The sequence below is a fragment of the Dermatophagoides pteronyssinus genome, unplaced genomic scaffold, assembly GCF_027571235.1.
Source record: "Dermatophagoides pteronyssinus isolate colony J.1.1.1.1 unplaced genomic scaffold, Derpt_VIB-CSIC_2022.12 sq0017, whole genome shotgun sequence".
In the NCBI taxonomy this organism is placed as follows: Eukaryota; Metazoa; Arthropoda; class Arachnida; order Sarcoptiformes; family Pyroglyphidae; genus Dermatophagoides; species Dermatophagoides pteronyssinus.
In genome coordinates this window covers 440162-463704 of record NW_027461541.1, presented here as the reverse complement: position 1 = coordinate 463704, position 23543 = coordinate 440162, and the positions used below count along the sequence as shown (strand labels likewise).

The window sequence follows — 23543 nt, the reverse complement described above, 5'->3', positions numbered from 1 at the left end:
TAAGAGAACATATAAGAGAGAACATCATCACCATGATCACCACCACCACCACCACCGCCAAAAAAGGGAGAAATATAAAAAACTCTTCGAAACATCCTCGAAAGGCAAAATCAAAAAAAATAAAACCACCAGCATCATCACCATTACCACTATGAACAAAACTAGCACCAAATAGGAAAAAAATAACATAAAAAATAAATGCAGGTATATTTCGAAAAGGGAGAATATACAGAGTAAGAGAGAGAGAGAGAGAGAGAGAGAAAAGAAATTCCTTTCAGTGGCAATCGATGATGGTGGGCCCATCATCATCATCAACAACATCATAATCAACGATGACTATGTTGATGGCGATTAATAAATTCAAAAAAAAAGATGACGACAAGAGTGGTGTGGATGTGAACATCAAACAAGCAAACAAACAAACAAATTTTCATTCTTCACAAGATACCGATATGACAGTATCATCTATCTGTCTGTTTTGGCTGTCTATATGAGTATGCAAGCAAAAGAGAAAAAGATTCAAAAAACATTATTAACAAAGATAAAAATCTGTAAACTGTAATAATATTATTCAAAAAAACAACAACAAAAAGATCGGGCGCCACTTTTATTTAAACATTAATACTATACGGTCGATTTTTTTTCTGTTTGTTTGTTTCATCTTGATCATCTTTGCTTTTGATCATCATTGATTATCAGTTTTGCTTGTGTGCAACGTTATTTTCACACCAAATTCATGTGTAACGAAAATTCTGTTGTTGCAGAAATACAGAATTTCAGCAAATGTTCAACAGGTTAACCTTTTGCTAAATAATCCGGGTATGTTTCTTTTGCTTGTATCGAAACTAGTAAATAAGAAAAATTATCTCATCATCCTTGTTCGTCTGTCATTATTCGATAAAAAGAGGGCAAATGTCAAATATTTGTTGTTGTTGAAGAATTTGAAAATTTGACAGCTTTATTTTCACTCTATGCTGTGCAAAACAGAAATAGAAATTAATCTTCGACCACCACCAAGAAGACCAAAGGTCCATACGAAAAGCGACAAGTATCGACCACCACCACCACTACCAATCAAAACCAATCAATATTTCGATTTTTTTTGTGTGACTTGGTTTACTTTTTTGAATATTATAAAGTTTGTGTGAGGCCCTTTCGTGTGTTGTTTGGTGCTCTTTTTTCTTTTTTATCGTTGACCCTCAAAAAAAATCGAATTTGGTGATAGTTTTTTTCTTTGGTGGTAGTCAAGTTTCTTGCTTTGCTTGCTTTCATCATTCTCTCACCCTGTCACTCTCTGTGTGGTGCACGTTTCTAAAATGTACAAAAAAAACAGAACAGAAAAACAGAAAAAAACAACAACAACAACAGCACTACCACTAATCAGCATAAACATTTTTTTTTCTTCAAAAAAAATGATTATTCAGTGTTTGGACATCGACCTGAACTGATGTCTTGATTGATTTTTGTTTTGTTTTGTTTTGGATTTCGTTTCGTTTCGTTGTTGACTTTATTTAAAAATTTTCTTTTGAATTTTTCATTTTTTTATTTCGGGTAAAACATCAATCAATCGATCGATTACTGAATCGATCTCTTTGTGTATGTCCATTCATTCAATGGGATTTGCTATAATTTGTAAGAAAATAGAAAAAAAAAACTAAAACACAAATGAATTCAAATCCGCATCATTCAAATCAACATCATCATATTACCGCATCATCATCATCATCATCAGCAGTAGCTGCCGCAATAGCAGCAGCTGCAGCAGCAGCAGCCGCAACACCAGCAACAATAAATAATACAATTTCATCATCACCGAATACAAGTGGATCATCATCATCATCGATCGGTTTAATTAACGTAAGTTTTTCTAAGGTGGAAACAAACAAGAAAAATGTGAAATAAGATTAGCCCTTAAAGTATCTTTTTTTTCTTCTTCTTTTGTTGATGATCATCATTGTTGATAATCTAAGTGTTGAAAAAAGTCACACATTTTTTTTTGTTGTTCGCTTTGTTCAATTGACAACGATTATCTTATCATTATTATTATGGTTTTTTTGTTTTGTTTTGTTTTATTTTACAAAACAACCATATGATATCAATCAGATTGCTTTATATTTTTTTTCATTTTAAATTATTCGATTCCAACAACAACAACAACCAGATCAGATCAGATCAGATCTAGAATCCATTTCATTTTGGCCACACAAAAAAAAAGATAAAGATAAGCAATCAACATTTATACCCGCAATCATATCATTATATAAAATCAATCGAAAAACACACACTAGTTACACTGAGATTGTGAGATCAACCAAATATATACCGATATATTATTTATCATCATTTGTGTTAAAATAGTTGGATTTTTTTTTCTACTTCTTTCGTTAGTTAATTTGGAAGATTTGATTACGAAGAATTATTATTATTATTATTATTATTATTTAAAGAGGACAACGGTCAAATTCAGATTGTTGTTGTAGAAATTTCTCTCTTTCTCTCTCTCTCTCTCTCTCTCTCCTCAATGACAAATATTTACACAAAAAACAAAACATTGGTAGCAAAAAAAAGGTGAAAAGAATTGAAGAAAATTGGATAAACAAATTTTTTACCAGGCCAACATTTTATCTTCATTTTTCCCCCTCCACACCACTCTCCCGTTAAAAGAAAAGAAAAGAAAAGAAAAAAATACATAGCAGCTAAGTTTGAGAGATAGTGTGAAACAAATCTGGTGAAAAAATCTTTACCAGAAACAAAAAAAATTAAACCAAACAAAAAATATCGCAAATTTTAATCAGAAAAAAATCAATGGTTGTTGTTGTGCCCAGTGTGTTGAACACAAATGAATCCGAAAAAAAAATTGAATTGTGAAAACCTTGGATCCTCAACTTTGCTTAATCTTAATGATAATCGAAACAAAAAGATTGTTACGTTTTTCTTGTTTGTTTGTTTGTTTGTTCGTTGTTTAAGATCGGCGTTGGTGTTTTCTTTTTCTTCTTCTGTTTGGTTATATTGTATCAATTGAAAGAATCTCTTATATCTTTGGTTAGAATCTGACCAAATTTCCTTCTTCTTCTTCCTTTATTTTATTTATGATGATGACCAAGTTTTTGATTGTCTAAAATGATTGAATTGAATTTAATTTAATTGAATGATCGTTTAAATATGATTTGTGATTCAAATATTTTGTTTCGGCCAATATCTTTCTTTCTTTTTTTTTGTTTCTGATTCTTGGTTCTAATCTTATCTAATTATTTTTTTCGGGTTTTTTCCTTTTTTTTTGTTATTTGCTTGTTGTAGCCGATCGAACTTTCAGGATCGGTAATTCAATCAAGTAATGATGATGATGATCATAATTCGAATAGAGAAGAAAAAGACTTGTTTTTTTCTTTTATTTTCTTTTAGTTCATTCAGAATTTGATCATCATTCAATACATCGGGGTTCTTTATTCATTCATTCATTTGATGATTTTTGAATTGTCTTTGTTATTTCACACTTTGTAATAATTGAATTACATTTGATCATTTTTATAAATTAAAATAAAAATATATACTTAGTTCTTTAAATAATTAATTATAAAACAATTATTCTATAAAGGTACCAGCATTATTTTGTAATTTGAATTAATGATTATAATTAACTAATTAATTTTTGTTTGATTAATTAATTTTTTTTTGCTTTTTTTACCTGTATTATTATTATTATTATTATAATTAATTAGATGGAAGAAACACCATTTCAATGTGAATATTGTCATCGTTTTTTTAAACATAAACGTAGCCGTGATCGTCATGTTAAATTACATACGGGCGATAAACGTTTTCAATGTAGTCAATGTGAATCAGCATTTTCACGTAGTGATCATTTAAAAATACATATGAAAACACATGATCATATGAAACCATTTCAATGTTCATTTTGTAATCGTGGTTATAATACAGCAGCCGGTATGTTTTTTTTTAATCGATAATTTTTTTTTTTATTTTTGTTTACAAATCTTTATCGGATAAAATCAAATTCTCAATCACTCTCTCTCTCTCTCTGTTTCTGTCTGTCTGTCTCTCTCATATTTCATCACAATAGCATTATCTAGTCATATGCAGAATCATAAACGCAATGTATCAACAACAACATCATCATCATCATCATCAGCAGCAGTTACAGAGCATCATGGTGGTCAGCCAAACAATAATAATAAACCATCAATACGACCAACATATATAATGCCATTAAAATCAATTAATAATAATGGTAAAACAACAACATCATCGGCTATCATTACAAATGGTGGTCATATTGGTAATGGATTAGGAATCGGAAATGGATCATCAATCGATCAATCAATCGATTCAAATCAAAATCAATTTCGATATTCACAACATCATAATCATCATCATCAGCAGCATCAACAACAACAATCATTAAAACGTTCATCAATGAATGAAATTCATCAATCACAACAACAACAACAATTTAGTAAAGATAATACAAATAAAAAATTAAAACAACATCATCATCATCATGGATCATGGTCATCGTCATCATCAACATCATCATCACCATCATCATCATCATCATCGATGAATAATAATAATAATATTTTAATGAAAAAAGAATCATCATTATCACCGAATAATGGACCAAATCATCATCAACAACAACAACAACATTCACATGATCAAACATTATTCAATCATCATTCACATCATATTCCGAATGGAAATGTACCATTATATATTCCTGGTTCTCAAAATAATTCGGAATTTGCTTCAGCAGCAGCAGCAGGTTTATTATCACCTGAAAATGGTCGACACAATCCTACTAACACCGATGTTGATTATAATCCATTTTTATGGCAATCATTACGTATGGCAAATTTTGCACAACAATCATCTGGATTATTTTCATCATCATCCGCATCATCATCTGCATTGAATCAACAACCAAATCAATATGGTAATTTTTTATCAAAATTTCCATTCTATTCATTATATGATTTAGCTGCATATTCAAATGGTGCTGCAGCAATATCACAACAATCGTATCAACATTTATTGAAAACATATCAACAACAGAATCCTAATTCAACATTTCCATGGTCATCAACATTTGCGGCTGCTGCAGCAGCAGCATCAGCAGCAGCATCAAATCATCCATCATCATATCATCAACAGGCAAATTCTTTATGTCAAGCAATGTTAGATAATTTAGCACATGAAAGAGCTGCAGCAGCAGCAGCGGCTGCTGCAGCTGCTGCTGCATCAATGATTGATATGGAAAAATTTCGTTGTCCATATTGTACGGAACAATCCGCATCATTTGATAATATGGATAAATTTCGTGATCATATTATAACACATGTTTGTAAAAAAGAATTTAAATTTGTCTGTGATCAATGTAAAAATCAACGTTTCGAAAGGAAAAAAGATCTTGATGAACATTTAATGGAAAAACATTCAATACGATTATATCGTTGTCAATTATGTCAACAAACATTTGATACAAAACAATCATTACAAGAACATTTTGATACATATCAACATTATACAAAAGATTTACAATTAATTTGTATAATATGTGATGATGATTTTGATTTGGAAGAATCATTTTCTAAACATGTTAAATCTAAACATAATACAATGAATTTGATGCAAAAACTGGATGAAATTTTTGTCAATAATAAAGGTAACAAACAACAGCAACCGTTAACACCTTCGTCATCATCATCATCGCTTTCGGCATCTGCTTCTTCATCCTCATCCTCTTCATCTTCATCATCGTCGTCGTCATCATCATCAATGTCTACACCAGTTACAATAGCTACTACCACACCACAACAATTCACAAATATGGCAACAATTTCCGTAAATGAACATTCAAAATCGATTGTAAAATCATCATCATCACCAACATCGAATAATTCATCGATAATATCCAACAACAACAACAATGATGAATCGCCAATTATCGATTCATCGATAACTAAATCGATTAAACAATCACCACCACCATCAAAAACAACAAATGCTGGCAATAAACGTTTATCAAATTTCGGTATCGATAATTTAATTAAAAAAGATAATCATCATCATCATCAATCGTTACCACCACCATCATCATTATCGTTACATCATTCACAACAACAAAAAGCAAACAATGTTCCATTACCGATTGGTACCGTTCAAATGAAATGTTTGGATATGGTGAATTTGAAATTAGAAACAACAACACCAATACCAAACGAAAATTCTGTTGATAATAATAATGTTGTTGATGATGATAATGATGATGATAAAACAAAAACATTTATCAAGTGCAATCAGCTTATAATGGCTAATCAATTGATTGAACATCGTAATGAAAAACATTTAAACATGGAAATATTGGCTACAAAACATGATAATGATGATAATTTGCATATTGAACAACATGGTGAATTACATTTCGCTGTTACAATTGATAATAATGAACAATCTAAATCACCACCATCAATATCATCATATTGTTCATCATCATCATCATCATCATCGGAAACTGAAATTGATAATAATACTAATTGTAGTAGTACAAGTAGTAATAATCAACAACAACAACAACAACAAGATCAACATTCATCATCTTCATTACAAACAGTAATAACATCAACAGAATCATCATCAATAACAAAACAACAACAACATTCATCATCACATCCAAAACAATTATCACCGAAAATTGCTGATGAACCACCAGAATCGAATAATAATCATCATCATCAACATCATAGTGGTAGTGGTAGTAATGGTAATAGTAATGATGCACGTTATGATCACCATCATCACCATCATCACCATCATCATCATCATCATCAAGCATATTGTATTGATGAATCAATATCGGATGTTGATGATGATGATATTATCGATGAAATTGATGATGAAGATGATGTTATCGAAGAGGAAGAAGAAGATAATGCCGATGATGAAGATGATGTTGAAATTGAATCAACATCATCATCAACAACAACATCATCAACAAAAACAATCATAACCAATGGACATCAACAACAACAACAACAACGAAAATCAAATAATAATCGAAAATCAATGAAAAATAATGAACCACCATCATTGGATTCGGCTACATCAACAACAGTATCATCATCAACATCATCAACAACAGCAAAATCGATTCAATCATCAATGGTTCCTCATCAGGTTGAATGTCGTAATTGAGAAAAATATATACCTCGCTGCACCAATACATGCACTACCAATTTTTGAATATTCTTATCATTTTTTTTTTCTTGCATATAAAAAACTGTGTGATTATTCTTTCTTTTGATTTACACAAACACAAACACATCAATCATTTTTCTATTTCTATTTCACTGTTCTTGATATATTTGTAATTTCAAATTTTCAATTTTTTTTTCTTCTTAATTGAAATACAATTCTATATTGTTATTATAATCCACCTCTAAATGCAAAAATGAAAATATTAATGTAGTTTTTTCAAAATGGAATTAATCTCACAGAGAAATGGAAACTCTTTTTTTACTCTTGTATTCTCTTATTCACACTTTTTTGTTTCGATGTTTGTTTGTTTGGTTGGTTTTTTCGAGATCATAAATGATTCATAAATAAATTTCACTACTTGCTAATATTTGAATGCAACAAGTTATCTAAAAATGTTTAATTGATTTTTTGATAATTGAAATTGGTAACAAAAAACAGTGTTTTTTCATTCTCTTCAAATAAAATTGAACAACGTGCTACCATCTAGTGGCGATGATTTTTACCAAAAAATTCAAATTACGAATCAATGAAAATAAATAAATATGGGAAAAGTATTCAAAGTATTATTGTTTTTTTTTCTACAAAAATAATAAAGAGTAACAAACATTTTTTTTGACAGTCGTGTGTGTGTGTGTGTAATTTCTTATTTTTTTCATCTTTTTTTTAAATAATAATAATTTTCAATAATAATAATAATAATAATAATAATTAATAATAATTAAAAATAGAATATAGGTAATCAATCAATCAAATAAAGCAATCAATTAAATGAGAAGGAAGAAAAAGTAGTAGTAGTAGAATAGGAGGAAAAAAAATTCTTGAAAAATCAAACATTTATAAGTCTGTTTATATTCTTGATGTGGTGTTTGTGCTGGTGGTGTATATGGTGTTAAATCATCAGAGACATTCAGAATTTGTTGTTGTTGTTCCCAATCGTTTGTTGTTGTGTATGTATCAAAATTAGTTTAAATTTTTGTAATGTAATGTAATGTTTGTAATTGCTTATTAATAATCAAATAATAATTATAATTATAATAATTAATTAAAATGGACAAATAGAGTAATTTTTAAAAATTATGAAAAGAAAAAAAAACTGAAATGAAAAATCATTATTATTATTATTGTTGTTGTTGTTGTTCTGATTATAATTTTGCAATTTTTATAAAATTCAATAACAATTCATTTGATTGGATTTTGGATCAGGACATTCAGATTATTACATATTTTCAAAATAATCAACACGACGCATTGTATTTCCTTTACGAATTTCACGTAATGTTTTATATTTATCACGTCCCATTTTAACATTTTCCTGATGCAACCTATCATTTGCAGTTACTTTTGTATCATCTTTGTTCAATGCAAGATCTTTGCTCAATTGCTTTTGGTTTGGTTTTGGGAAGAAAAATTAGAAAACAAAATTAAAATCAATATTTTTTTGTTGTCAAAAATGAAACAAACCTTAAGTTGTTCTTGTAAATCTTTCTTTTTTGATACTGCAGTTGTTCGATCTTCTTCTGGTCGTGGCACATCGATAGCACTATCAGCATCACCATTGAAATGAACTTCAACTTTTTTTTTAAATATTTTGTAAAAAACAAATTTCATTAATTATTATTAAAATTGATAAGGTGATTTTTTTACTTACCATCACCATTAGTCAATTCATCATCATTTTCTTCATGATCATTTTCAACAACATGATGATTTTGTGGCGTTTCAGTTACTGCTGCAAGATTTGCTTTTGATTGTTCTTGTCGTTTACGTGCTTCTTCAACTTCATTCTGTAAACGTTTTGTTTCCTCTTCCTTTGCGCGTACTTCTTCTTGAACACGTTCATATTCAGCTTGTTTAGCTCGTACTTCTTCTTCCAATTTTTCACGTTCAGCTTGTTCCATTTGTTTGCTTTCGGCTAATTTTGCATACAATTCTTCCAATTCTTTTGATCGTAATTCCATATCTTCTTTGGCCAATTGTACACGACGTAATTGTTCTTCTAATTGTCGTATAGTTTCCTGTGCTTCCGATAGATTACGTTCACGGCGTTCAATTTCTTCTTGCATTTGACGAATACGATCTTCATATTCTTGTTGTTTCTTTTCAGCCATTTCTCTTGCTTTCATTTCTTTAATCAATTTTTCACGTTCCTGTTTTTTAACCGATTTTTCTTCACGTGCTTGTGCTTTCATTTGTTGTACTTCAATTGTATCCGGTTTTCGTCGTCGCATATACAATTCATGATTACCCATACATAATGCCAATATACGTTTGTTAATACGCAATCGTGGTGCAATGAATACAAAATCCGGTGATTTTTTATCAATCGGTTTAATAACAAAACGTTTATCATTAAATGAAATATTACGAATTTCACTCCACGGAAAACCAATTTTAGGTGTTAATTTATTATCTTTTTCATAGATATTCAAACCAAGTGCATCAACACCTAACCATAATTCTGTTCCTTTTTTGTTTTTAATCTCAAAATAATTAACACCATACATTTCTAAATCTTGAGCAATCTTTAAATATTCCATCATAGCATCTTCACGTGCCATACCACCATGTTCTTGCCACCATTCAGTAATACGTTTTTCCCATTCTTCTCTTGTCAATTTATGTTGATCAGCAACACGTTGTGGCAATAAACGATCATTCTGTAGACAACTATCCTGATGTACATCAGGATTATAATCACCATATTTTGCTTGTACAGCATATGATGCCAATAAAACACAAGTTTCAGGTGGACAATAAATTTCATCGCTTAATATTGCATTTTTTACTTGCAAATAAAACAAACGCTATTTTTTAAAAGAAAAAAAAATTTTAATCAAACAAATCATCAAATGAACAAAACAAACAGCAAAACTTACCAATGTTATATCCTGAATAATTTCATCTTGTACATCTTCAGGAAAAAATTTGGCACGAAATTTAAATTGTAATGGATTATCTTTTTTAACATCTTGTGACATAACTTTTTTATTCAATTTAAGCCATGTTGTATAGGTTTTTGAATCAGTATATTGTAAACCGAAAAACCATATTTCACGTAGACCAATAGTTTTTACTACTTGATCAAATAATTGTTTACCGGTTGTACTTGGTTGGATTGCAAATTCCAACTCTGCATCCATTGTTGTAACACGTACATTAATTGCTCGTGGCATTTTTGCTGATTTTTATTTATTGATTTTCAAACAAACAAAAAAATGGAAAATTTATTTCGGGAATTTTGAAAATCGTAGAAAATGTGGAATGTATTGAATCTATGGAAAGAAAAAAAGATTGGAGAAAAAAAGAATGTTAATTAGAAACAAAAAATCAACCAAAATGGAAATAAAAGAATGTAATTTGAGAAGAAAAAAAAATCGACTGTTCAATTAAAGATGATTAACAAAAAAAAAATTTTGGTTTCTTTTGCCTGTCGAGTGTGTGTTTAGTGTGTAATAGATAATGATAATGATGGTTATTGGTAAAGTAAAGACATTTTTTTTTGTTTTACCGATCAACATCCCCAACAACAACAACCAAACAACCAAACGCACATACACATACAACTGATATACTCATCATTATGATTTTCGGATTATATTTTTTTTTTTTTAGTTTAGTTTAGTTTGGTTTGACGCCAAACATTAATAATAATAATAATATTAAATGTCGCCCTTCATATTATAGATATATCATCATCATCATCATCATCAAAAATCATATTAAAAAATTTTTTTTATAATGACAGCTCAAATTTAATTTTGATTGTTCCACATACATCTCTTTTTTTTTAATGTCTGCCTATGTCTATATATTTTGTTGTCCTGATTGGCAATAATTGGTAACCAAATGAAAGAAGAAACCAAAATGATAATTTAAAAAGGATACAAATTGGATTCAAGATTTTTCCGTGTAATTTTAATAGCAAAAAAAAAAAAAAAAAAGATTTAAAACCAAAAAAAAGATTACAAAATTACGCCGGTTTGGTCATTCTTGGGCATTAATACAAGCGATGATTCATCATTTGATAATTTTGATTACAAAATTGTTTGTAACATTACATTATAGTGAAATTGATTGATTGATTGATTGATTGATTAGAATAAGAAAAAACTCACCAAATTTGATGATGATATTTATAATCAACAATTTTTAATGATAAACTCTTTACACATTGACAACCACCTGTTGATGACAATGTGTTTGGGTGAAGAAAATCGATTGATTTTTTTTTTGTTTTGTTCGGAAGAAAATGGATATGATGATGATTTTTGGAATGAAATGTTTGCAATTTTTGTGATTTGAGCATTAATCAAACAAAACAACAAACAAAAACAACAAAACGATGATTATTATTATTATCGACAAAAAAATTCTCATCATCAAACATTAAACATATGTCTCATCATCATCATCATCAAAAAAAAAAAAACATATAGCGAGTACATGAACCGTTCATAAACATCATGTCATCAGTGTGTGTGTGTGTTTAGTTTAGTTTGATTTAGTTTGGTTTGTTCAAATATATCAAACCGAAAAAAGCTTGTCGTCACATTTTATCATGCTTCCAACAAACAAACAAACAAAAATGTGAGCAGTCTATGACAGGCGCAACAGTGCAATGTAATAAATGATAATATCAAATGATGATGATGATGGTAGTGGTGCAACGTGGTTGTCCACCAACAACCAAACAACAATACTGATATCTTTTTATTTTTGCCACAATTTCTGGTTTGATGATCATCATCATCAATGAATGAATGAATGAAAATTTTTCGGTTTTTTTTCTGGTTGTATGGTGGTGGTTCTTTCGTTCGTTCGATCATCGTAATAATCATTGATTTTTTTGGTGGCCAACGTTGATGATAATAATCAAACACTTACCTTGTGTTCTGTTGAGGTAGTCAATTGTGTTGATCATAAAATTTTGAAAAGCGCATGTGCTCATCACATTTCGCCAATCATTTGATTGATTGATTTGATTTGATGTAAATTTGAAAAAATGATAAACACACAGGTAGACCACCAACCAACCAACTCGGCAAAAATTGAATACAGAAAATATCAAGGGCGCCTTTACACATACCACACCAAGACAAACAAACAAAACGTAAACGTAAAACATCAGAAAACGGAAAACAAAAAAAAAATGTCAACCTGGAAATTCAACTAAAAATTCAAGGAATATTGAACGAAAGAAACAAAATGTGTGAATTTTTTCTTCATTATTTGATTTGCATAAAGTCAAACGAAAATCAAAAATCAAACAAACAAAACGAAATTCATCAGATTTTTCCATTTTCCGCCACCGAATGACGATGATGGTGACCTAGCATAATTCCAAATTGATAATAATTTTTTTTGCTCAATCACTCCACTCCACTCTACATTCATTCACTGGATACCATCAATGAATCTCTTATGATGATGATTAAATCACCTGGTCTGTCTCTATTTATTTATTTTTCCGGTCTAATTTTTTTTTTTTTTTTTTTTTTGGTATGTTTTAGGTTGAATGAACGATACATGATTTTTTGTCATTTTGTTTGGTTTGGTTTGGTTTTTGCTTTTGTCTGGATGCTTTATCATGTTCTCTATACCTGTGGATCTATGTGATTGATGGATGGAAGAACAAAAATAATAATAATAATGATTTTTTATGATGATGATAATCAGGTAGATACCTGATCTATTTGTCTATCAAAAGTGAAGGGGGAAAATATTGTACTTTCTTTGACAACGTGACAATCATCATCATGATGTTATCATTATCGAACAGAAAAATCGATAATCACGATTGATTTCGGATTCGGATTCAGCAAAAAATGTTTAATCCTTGCTTTTTTTTGCCAAAAAAAACTAACAAAAATGTTTTTCAAATAGTCATTGTTTTTGCAAACTAGCTTTTGAAAAAAAATGAAATTTGAAAAACAAGCAAGCAAGCCATAACGCCCACCACTATTTTATGATCGCAATAGATCAAGCAAATGATGATGATGATGATGATCCATTTTCACCTACACACACACACACACAAAACACTCAGTCACTGGCTTATGTTATCCCAGTCAAAAAAAAACTCAGGTAATAAATTCTCATCATCAAATGTTGATGATAATTTCCTTTTTTATTTTACCTGTTAATTTTATCATCTTTATTCAAATTTGGTTTTTTCTTTTTTTGCGATTTTAACATTTACCGTTTCCGTCATCAACGCTAAAATAATAATTTTATGACATTTATCCAAAGGAAACAAAACAGAAAAAAAGACGAAATTCACACGTAAACATATTTCACACCTTTTAATCAAAATTTTTTTTTTTATTGGGGTTTAATTTTCAATTTTTGGTGATAGATGAAACATCCAGGAAAGGAAAAAAAATCTAATAGAATGGATTCCTGTGAATAATGATGATGATGGAATAAACGGAAATAAAATTCAACAAAAAGATTGATTGATTAGATGAGATGAGTGATGTGTGAATTTTTTACTTTTACTTTTCACTTTTTTTTCAGGTAAAAAAACGAAAAAGTGTTGAATCTTTGCAGGAAAAAAAACTTCTTAATGAATGAAGAATCTTCACTGTATCTCAACTCTTTCTCTCTCTGTGTCTGTGTTCTCGGTTTTTCATTCAGTGCAATTCATCCATCCATCCATCCATCCATCCATCATTACCATATTTATTTATTTATCACACACATATTTAGGTCACTAGAAAAAGCTAAACAATTTTCTCCGTTTCTTTGCCGGACGAACGAATGGTTAAAAAAGATGCTTTTTGAAAAGCTGTTTGAATTAATTGGATTAGTTAATGATGATGATGATGATGGCACCTTTCTTTTTTTTATTTTCATCTTTAATCATCCAACAACAACAACATAGGATCAAAAATAAATTTTAGGTCCAAATGTCGAATCTTTTAATATAAATTTAATAAAAAAAGATTCGAATCACTCAATGATGTTTTTCGGTCTCTCTCTTAGTTCCGGTTTTTGCTTTAAAAATAGAGTGAGAGAGAGAGAGAGGATTTGTGATCCTCAGGTAAATTGATTTGTAAAAAATATGTTATAGTTTTTTCCCCCCCCATCCACTTTCTTTCATCTCCCACACGACCAGAAATCATTTTTTTTGAATGATTGTTTTGAAAACAAAAAACAAAAATCTTCATCATTGATAATCAACGACGACGACAAAAACAAAACAAAGCAAAGCAAACGAGCAAACAAGCAAGAAAACAATGATGGATACTGAAGATGGATTAATCATCCAAATGATGATGAGATTTTTGTTTTGTTTTTAAAATGAATGTCCATATCATGAATATTTGAAAAAAAATTTGAAAATTTACCTGGAACAAACAAAAAAGTGGAACAATAAGAATCAAAAGATCTTCAGATAATCATCATCAACAACAGAAAATGACTGTATTCAAATGTCAACTGCAGGGGAAAAAAATTGAATGTTTTTTCGATGAAGGAAAAAAAAAACTTTGCAAGTTAGTTTTTTTCCTCTTCTTTTTTTTTGAATTCTCACATTAGCACAATAACATTTCAATCAATCACATTCACATCACCGTTATACAACAAAGAGAGAAAAACTGAAAAAAATTAAGATTTTCTTTCCCCATTTTGAAATCATTGTTGTTATTACCTGCGTAACCTGTTACCTGATTTCGCAAATAATTGAAATTTTTGACTTTTTTAAATTTTTTCAAATTTTGTCGCGACATTTGAAAATGAATGACCTTTTACGGGTTTGATACAGAAAAAATCGGATGTGTTTTTTTAAAGACAAAAATAATGATGAAACTTGGCAACAGAAAGCCGCATCAATTTGGAAAAACAACGACAACAACAACAACCACCCACACACACACACACATCCCTAAATCAAATCATAATCATTGTTTAAAAAAACACGCTTTTTTCTGTTACGAATAACGGTGATTAATTTAAAATGAAAAAAAAATTCAAACCGGATTAAAATTTTAAAGAAAACAAAGGTGAATGGCAGATTAGAATGTTGTTGGTGATTTGTGTTCGGTGCTGTGTTGAGGTAAGGAGAAAAAACTTTCAATTTGATTGATTGATTGATATGAGATGAGATGTTTTTTTGGGATTCAAAAACCAAAAAAAAATCCACTCATCAAAATCATGTTACAAGTGAATTTTGTTATTTATTTTCGGTGATGATGGATAAAATTACTATCAATGAAAACGAGAGAAATCTAATCTTATCTCTCTCTCTCTCTCTCTCAGTTCGTCTATCGAACGAGTTCAATGAAATTCGATCCAATAAGATCAATAAGTACAGAAAATATTTCGAGAAGTGAAAAAACACTTTGATAAATTAATCAATTTGCAATTTGATAAAGACATGAAAATTTGAAATTTGATAAAACTTTCATCAAAAATACTCGCTACAAAATTAAAAAAAAAAAATCAAGGTTATAAATTGAAAAACTGTTCAACTGAAAATCATTCATCGATCGATTGATTGATTGATTGTTATTGTTATTGATCATTATTGATGAATTGAATCATTATCATATTCGTTATTCATATTACAATATTAATGATGATTTTTTTGAAATTAAAAAAATCTTTATTGTTATTGTTGTTGTTTGGTTACAACATAATCATTATCATTTCGTTAATGATGATTATAATTAAAAAAAATTAATTATTTTATTATCATAATAATGATTTTATGAATTCGCATAATGGTTAATTATAATAATGATCATCATTATCATCAAGCCAAACTTTTCATTTTTTTTTTTGTTTCAGAAGAAAAACAAAAATCGATATTTCCATGGGGAAAAAATCAATGGCAAATGAGAAATTGAAAATCGGTTGGAAACCTGTCACACACACACACAAACACTTTGAGCATCATATCGATCAAAATGATTTCTTGTTTACAGTTTTTTTTCAACTTTTAACTTTCAATTTTCAATTTTGTTTTGTTTCGTTGGATTTTGATATGATTGATGTTTTCTCTTATTTCTGTTGTTGAAAAGTGTGAGAGAAAACGATGGAGAGAGAGAGAGAGAGAGAGAGAGAGAGAGAGAGAGAGAGAGAGAGAGAGATTGATTCATCATCATCATTTGAAAGATTGATTTCTCCAATTGAAAATTAATTGATTTAGCAAAAAATCAATTAATCATCATCATCACGAACGAACCAACGAACATTTTGAATGTCAAAAAAAATATAGAAATTTTTGTTTTTCGGTTGGCTATCATCATCATATTGTCATTTCGGCGATAAACTAACTGATTGATTAACTTGATTGATTGACTGATTGACTTGACTTGATGATAATATTTGCCCAAAAACAAAACAAAAAACAAACAAATTTGTCCACAAGCACAGTTAACCACCGTTAACAATGATGATGATTGGCGCACCTCTTCCGGCTCTCTTTGAATGAAAGAGATAGAAGAAACCAAATGAAAGAAGAGAAAAACCAATGGTGGATTCCACAATAACACATCACATGTTTTGAATGTATTTTTTCTGTTTTGATTTATACAAATTTTTGTTTTGTTTTGTTTTGTTTCCATCATCATCATTATTCACAATTGTTGTTTGTTTGTTTGAATTTCTTTCATTTCATTTCATTTTTTCACGCAACTAATAATTCAAAAACGAAACAAAACAAAACGAACGAACGAACGAAACGAAACAATCCATTTGCATATTTGGCCAATATTTTTTTCAAATTTTTTTTTTGCATTGTTTGTTTGGTTGTTTGTCTGTTTGATTTTGGTTTTTTATAACCATAAAGATAGCAATCATCATCAACATCAACATTAATCATCGATGATCATCATCGATAATCATCAGAAAGAAGAAATGTCATATAGTTGTTGTTGTTACTGGGTTATATTCAAAGAGATATATTATTATTCACGAAAAAATTGACAACAACAACAAAACAAAACGAGCGTTTACATAGATAATGTGGAATAAGAGATTTACTCTCTCTCTCTTTGGTGATGTGGATGGATAATGGCAAATTTTTAATGTGAATTTTTTTCTGTTGTTGTCTATCAAATTTCATTTCAAATGAAAGAAAAACTAAAAATTTCTTCCTTTATCCGAATGGAATTTAAGCCAAAAAATCTTTCAAATCTTATTTGGTGATTTCTACATTATCTAGATTAAACAACAACCTAACAACATTCGTTTCTGGAAACATTAATCAATCGATCGATCGGTCGATCGAATCGAATCGAATGTTTGATTGAAAAAGGAAAGGAAAAAAGTTTTCGGTTCACACACGACGATGGCCACAATTTCCCGTTTTGGATTTTCTCTCACTCTCACTCACTCTCTATTTATAAATGTTATGTCAATCAAAAAAACGAAAAAACGAAAGTTGTCATCAATTTGCATCCTGCTTACTTTCTCTCTCTCCCCCACTCTATCAAATTATTGATGATGATGATATTTCAATATTTTTTTTTGTCCCATCATCATCATCATTTGGTTATATTTAGGGAAACAAACAAATGGAGAAAAAGGAAATAATGTTTTTCCCCATTTGCTGCTTGTTGTTGTTGTTATGTTCATTTGATGATTTATTCAACAAAAATAATAATAATAATAATTTCTGCTTGCCTGTTAATCTAAACAACAACAACAACAACAACAACAACAACAATAGAATCACGAAATGAACAAACGAAAAACAAAAAAGAAATTTGAATTTTTTTTTGATTTGGGTAATTGAAACCAAACACACAATGATGATTATATGTTTTTCACCTGTTTTGTTTTTCGTTTTTCTATTTTTTTTCATTTGTTTCGGTCATGTTTAATCAATCAATCATTGTTTTCAATGTCAATTTTTCGCTGTTGTTTGATGCTTGTTTGTTGTTGTCACACGGTATCTAGGATTTGTTGTTGTTGTTGTTTTTGATTCGAAATTATTATTCAAAAAAAAACAACAGAAAACAAAACAAAAAGTCATCAAATGATGACGAATCAGAAAATGTTTTTCGATAGATTTTTGAGTGTGTGTTTGTGTAGAAATAGAAAAATTCACAGCAAAACTTACCCCTTTTTTTTGATTGATCTTTTTTGGATCAATTGATTTTGATTTCAATGGTTGAAATGAATGAAATTTTTGAAATTTCTGAATAAAAACACACGACACTTTAAGTGATTCGTGCCATTCACATTAAAAACAAAACAAAACAAAACACCGAGACACACACACAGTTGTGAAACACACAATCATGAAACGAAAGAAAAACCACAAAATGAAAATTTGATCCAATTTTTACAATATATTTCAGGTGTGTTTTCACAGCAAAAAAAAAAATCGTTTTTTTCAAACGCAAATCGAATTGAATGTTTGAAATGATCAAAAAACTGAATTAAGCCAAAATCAAATCAAACAAACCAAATCAAACAAAAAACTAAAATAACCAAACCAAACTATATATTTGTTTCATTAGTAGACGTTGATGATTAAATTGATGAAAAACCAAACCAAACCAAACCAGCAAAAAGCAACTAGTGGTTGTCGTTTGTTTTGTTTGATGATTACGATGATGATGATGATCATGCAACGATCAATCGATTGAAATGATGTTGATGATTATTCAACGTTTTTTTCTCTCAAAAAATTTCAGTTTTTGAACAGAGAGAGAAAGTTTTCCGTTTCAATACAAATAAAATTTCTCACTATTAACTTTTCACTTTTGATTTCCTCCCATTCTCGCTCTCTTGTGCACTTTATCATTTTATCATCCATTTTGATTTCATCACATTTTCCATCAATATAACTTGCCACTACCACCACTGTGGTTGTCGTTTGTTTTTTGTTGATGATAATAACAACTGTTGATTGATGAATGAATGAATGAATGGATCAAGCAAAAGCAAAAATGAAAAAACTTGCGCTACATGTATATCATTGCACCGTATTGCGCATGTCATAAATTATTGCCGGTTTTTTTTATACAAATATCATCAGCATTAAAACAAACCACCACCACCACCACCGTTGAGGTAAAAGAAAAAAATCAACGAATCGAAACCGGCGGCGGCGGCGGCGTTTATCCCAGCCACAAAACAACGCATGTTTATTTGAGGTTTGGTTTTTGATAAAATTTGTTGAGAAAATTGAAAATCGAAACTTTTTTTTTGATTGCATCCTCAAATATTGAACAAAAACGAACGAACGAAATGAACGAAATAGTTGCCACGCAACAGGTTAAAATAAAATTCGTTTTTCCATTTCGGTTGTTGTTCCACAATTCAAAACCCGAAAAAAATCAGTCAAAAAAAAAAAAGAAACTTGGTTGCCCAAAATGGAATGCTTTTTCTTTCGGAAGGAAAAATCTATTTGGAAAAGCGAAAAACGATTTTCAGAAAGAGAGAGGATAATGGTCGACCAAGCAACCATCATCATCATCATTCAACCAACAATGATGATGATTGATTGATGCAACATTGTTGTTGTTGATTATGATGATTATGATTATGATTGCTGTGTTTATTGCTGTCATTTGGATGTCAAATAATAATAAAATATATGTCGATGTGATTGGTGTGTGTGTTGTAGTTATGATACCAGAAACTAAAAAAATCGGATAACAAAACAAAACAAAACCGAACAAACAGCGCAATATATGGCAACATGCAATGTGCCCGCTCTTTTTTTGAAAATGATCAATAAAAAATATGAATCATTCGATGATGATGCATATATCCGGTTATTATCCTAATTTTTTGTTTTCGTTTTCTTCAATATGATGGGCGTTTCATCGAGAAAAATCTCTCTTCAATGATAAATGGATGGATGGATGGATTATCATGCTTGGAAACGGGTTTCTCTCTTTTTTTTTTTTTGGGATTTTTTCTAGATCGATGTCTAATCAATCAATCGATTGATCGAATTGAAACCGAACTGATATATTTTAAGGATTTTTTTTTTTCGTTTTCGTTTTTCTTCAAACATAAATAAATGTTAAATGTCAAAAATGATTTCATTCATTCAATGATGAATGAGTGAATGGATGGAAAACAAAATATATCTTTAAACTTTGACAAAAAAAAATTCAATTTAGAAAAAGGATGATTATTGAACTTGACAATTTTAAATCATAAAAACAATGATGAAGATGATGTTTAGGAAGCCTGTTTGTTTGCCTCGAACATTATTTAAACCAAGACAATTATTATTTGAGAAAATTTTTGTTTGTTCTCAACGTTATCCCAGTTTTTTTTTTTTTTGTTTTTGTAGTGATAATTTTTTTCACTTTATTTTTCGTTTAATAAAAAATTTTCTATTTTGCCTTGTTTCAATTATATATTTACATTCATTTTCTATGTCATTTTTGTTTTGTTGTTTTCGTAAACCAAAACAATTACCGTATAAACCGAAAGTTGAAAAAAAATTTAGACCAGTAACGATATTCATACTACCGAAGAAGAATCGAAAACGTACAAAAAAATTAAAACAAATGATGTTTTATAATGATTATGTGATTCGAAGAATAACTGATAATAATAATAACGACAATCAACCGCAATCGCAATCATTATCGTTGGAATCGAATATTGATGATGAAGATGCGGATGATGAAAAAATCGAAGAAAATTTATCATCAATATCGATTAATCAACAACAAGAAGAAGAAGAAGAAACGATTGCTGATGTCAATGATGATGATATAACGGAAGATATTGAACAATCGATACAATCGATACAATCAACATTATTATTAACATCGTTGCCAACAATATATGAACATCCAATGGAAGATGATTATTATGATGATGATATTGAAAATAATAATAATAGTCCATTTCAAATGGAACCAATTCGTTTACATTTTACTGATGAAAGTAGTAGTAGTCAAACAAGTAGTAGTTATAATAGTAACAATGATGGTTGTTGTATTGATAATAATAATATTTCCAAACAACAAATCAATAAATCATCATCCATATGTAATCTTGATCATCTATTTGGTTCGGAAACTATATCATTTACAATGAATAATTCTGATAAAAAAACTACTGTTATTAATCGACCAAGACGTCTTGTTATACGTCGTAATGATGATGGTTCATTAATTGATGAAATTGTTGATGCTGATGTTGATGATAAATCATTTGTTGATCGTGATAGTATTGCTGATTCTGGTAAACCAACTGGTAGTGGACATGAATCATCACCATTTCAAATGAAATTAGAACGTGGTCGTGGCAGTCGTCATCATTATCAAATTGATCGTCAAATTGAATTTGGTTCAAATGAATGGAAAACAACATTGGAACAAATTTTTCGTACACCAAAAAAAGGTTTGTAAAAATTTTTTTTCTTCAAAATTTTTTTCGTTTTTTTAAATTAATTTGAATGAATTTAGCTGAACCAAAACCAGAACTGGATGATTGGAATTTGAACAAATTATTTCAAGAACCTGTTCGAAAATTGAAACAAAATCAAACGATTCAATCATTGCAGCAACAACAACAGAAAAATAGCCATTTAGCAAAATCTAAACGACGTTTTCGTCGACAACAAAAACAAATTGATTTTGATATTTTTACTTATGATGATGATTGGTCATTGAAAAAATTATTTAAATCATCATCATCATGTGCAAATGAACGAAATGAACGATCAGTGAAAAAACAACCAGAAAAAGAACCGAAAAAAGAACAGTTATCCGATGATGATAATATATCCATTGATTCTACTTGTTTGGATTCTGGTATCGGTTCATTTGAAAGTCATGTTAGTCAAGTTGATGATAATAATATTGATAATAGTAATGGTAATGATAATCATGAAAAATTTTCAATTACAAAAGAATTTTGGAAACAATTCTGTAATGATCGTATGAAAAAATTTGATTATTTGAATATGGGCAGTCCATCAAAACAATTTGCTACAAATTCTTCAACAAAAAGTCCAAAAATTGAATCATTTAAAAGTCAAAGAAAAATTTCTACAAGCTCTTCACCACCAAGTCCAACAATTAAAGCATTTAAAAGTCTTCCTGAACCACTTATTCATCATGAAAATAATAATAAACAACAAACCGAACGATTAGTAAAATTGAATCGAATTAAAAATATTTGTCATATTGATGATCGTTATGAATTATTAATGAATTTGAAACGTGCAAAAATTGGTCATTGTTATGAATATTTAAATGAATTTGAATTGAAAATGAGAAAATATTTCCCCGAATTAGAACAACAAGAAGATCTTGGTCAATTATTAACATTATTAATGTATGGTATACCAACTGAATTATATTGGTTAAATTATTGGTTACGTTCAAATTATGGTTGTACATATAATACAAATACAATTAGCCGTCATTCAATTGATTTTGATCAATTAAAAGCAATTATTTTGAATGAAGAACAAGCTTATCTTTGTCAAAACAACAAAGATAATCAAAGTAAAAATAATTATTCAACACCGAATCGTAATCGTAATGGCAATGATGATGATGATCAATCGGATCAAATACGTTCTGTACGATCATGTCCATTACCCGAATCATCGGTAAAAGTAAAGAAAAATATTAATTTTCAATTACAATCAATGCAAATTTCCAAACAAATTCCTTCGCCAATACACAAATCACCACCACAACAAAATCAACAACAACAACTACAACAACGTCGTTGGTCAGTATCGATTGATCGTCATTTAGAATTAATGAAATTATATCGTCAAAATTGATCCGGTGAATTATTATTTTGGTCATTCCTATAAGCATTTTTTGTTTTGTTTTTTGTTAGTTTTTTCTCGTAAAAAACTAAAAAATTTTGTTTTGTATTTTATTTGAATTTTGAAATAAACACTATTGCCATCTTTTGGTGGCAATCGAAATTGTTCAAAACTGCGTCACATTTTTTTTTTTAAAATATATTCGAACTGCGCAATATTGTGTTTTGTATATATTGACGAGAGTGAAACAGGTACACATCATCATTAAAAACGATTGTAATCAATGTGTATGTAATGAATGAAAAAAAATCATTTTGATCAACATTTTTGATCTGGGCGGAGTTTATTTTTTGATATTTTTTACTTGAAAATCACGTGATCGGAAATTTTTTTTATTGCTAAAATTGATTTTTTTTCCCGAATTGCCAAATTTATACTAATCAAGTTGTTGAGATTGTTGAACAGAATTTGTTGCCAGTTTTTTGTTTTTGTTTTTTTTTCTCTTCTGAATATATCGGCGTTTACACAGGAAAAAAATTTTATCAATTTTTTT

General features: G+C 29.2%; 3 protein-coding genes and 1 long non-coding RNA gene across 6 annotated transcripts; 3 read left to right on the top strand and 1 right to left on the bottom strand.

Moving 5' to 3' along the window:
- Window positions 1–599: 599 nt before the first annotated feature.
- LOC113794142 (uncharacterized) lies at window positions 600–7605 on the top strand. 2 transcript variants are annotated; one of them, XM_075822477.1, is made up of 3 exons: window positions 600–819; window positions 3720–3945; window positions 4082–7605. In XM_075822477.1, the coding sequence occupies exons 2-3, from the start codon at window positions 3720–3722 to the stop codon at window positions 7210–7212; spliced, it is 3357 nt and encodes a 1118-aa protein (XP_075678592.1). In that variant the 5' UTR covers window positions 600–819; the 3' UTR covers window positions 7213–7605. The 2 variants fall into 2 exon arrangements, with proteins under 2 accessions (XP_075678592.1, XP_027200035.2); XM_027344234.2 differs by lacking the exon at window positions 600–819 and adding an exon at window positions 891–1857.
- Window positions 7606–8090: 485 nt separating this feature from the next.
- Window positions 8091–18701, bottom strand: Moe (moesin). 2 transcript variants are annotated; one of them, XM_027344233.2, is made up of 5 exons: window positions 18344–18701; window positions 10152–10547; window positions 8924–10079; window positions 8737–8846; window positions 8091–8656 (listed from the first exon to the last, which is right to left on the bottom strand). In XM_027344233.2, the coding sequence occupies exons 2-5, from the start codon at window positions 10446–10448 to the stop codon at window positions 8492–8494; spliced, it is 1728 nt and encodes a 575-aa protein (XP_027200034.1). In that variant the 5' UTR covers window positions 10449–10547; window positions 18344–18701; the 3' UTR covers window positions 8091–8491. The 2 variants fall into 2 exon arrangements, with proteins under 2 accessions (XP_027200034.1, XP_075678593.1); XM_075822478.1 differs by lacking the exon at window positions 18344–18701 and adding an exon at window positions 11391–11533.
- LOC142645661 (uncharacterized) lies at window positions 11764–14155 on the top strand. The gene is made up of 3 exons (XR_012846738.1): window positions 11764–12718; window positions 12786–13359; window positions 13525–14155. It is a non-coding gene; the product is annotated as an uncharacterized LOC142645661 (long non-coding RNA).
- Window positions 18702–20483: 1782 nt separating the features above from the next.
- On the top strand, window positions 20484–23162 carry LOC113794159 (uncharacterized). The gene is made up of 2 exons (XM_027344253.2): window positions 20484–21603; window positions 21669–23162. The coding sequence occupies exons 1-2, from the start codon at window positions 20625–20627 to the stop codon at window positions 23000–23002; spliced, it is 2313 nt and encodes a 770-aa protein (XP_027200054.2). The 5' UTR covers window positions 20484–20624; the 3' UTR covers window positions 23003–23162.
- The last annotated feature ends 381 nt before the right edge of the window (window positions 23163–23543 follow it).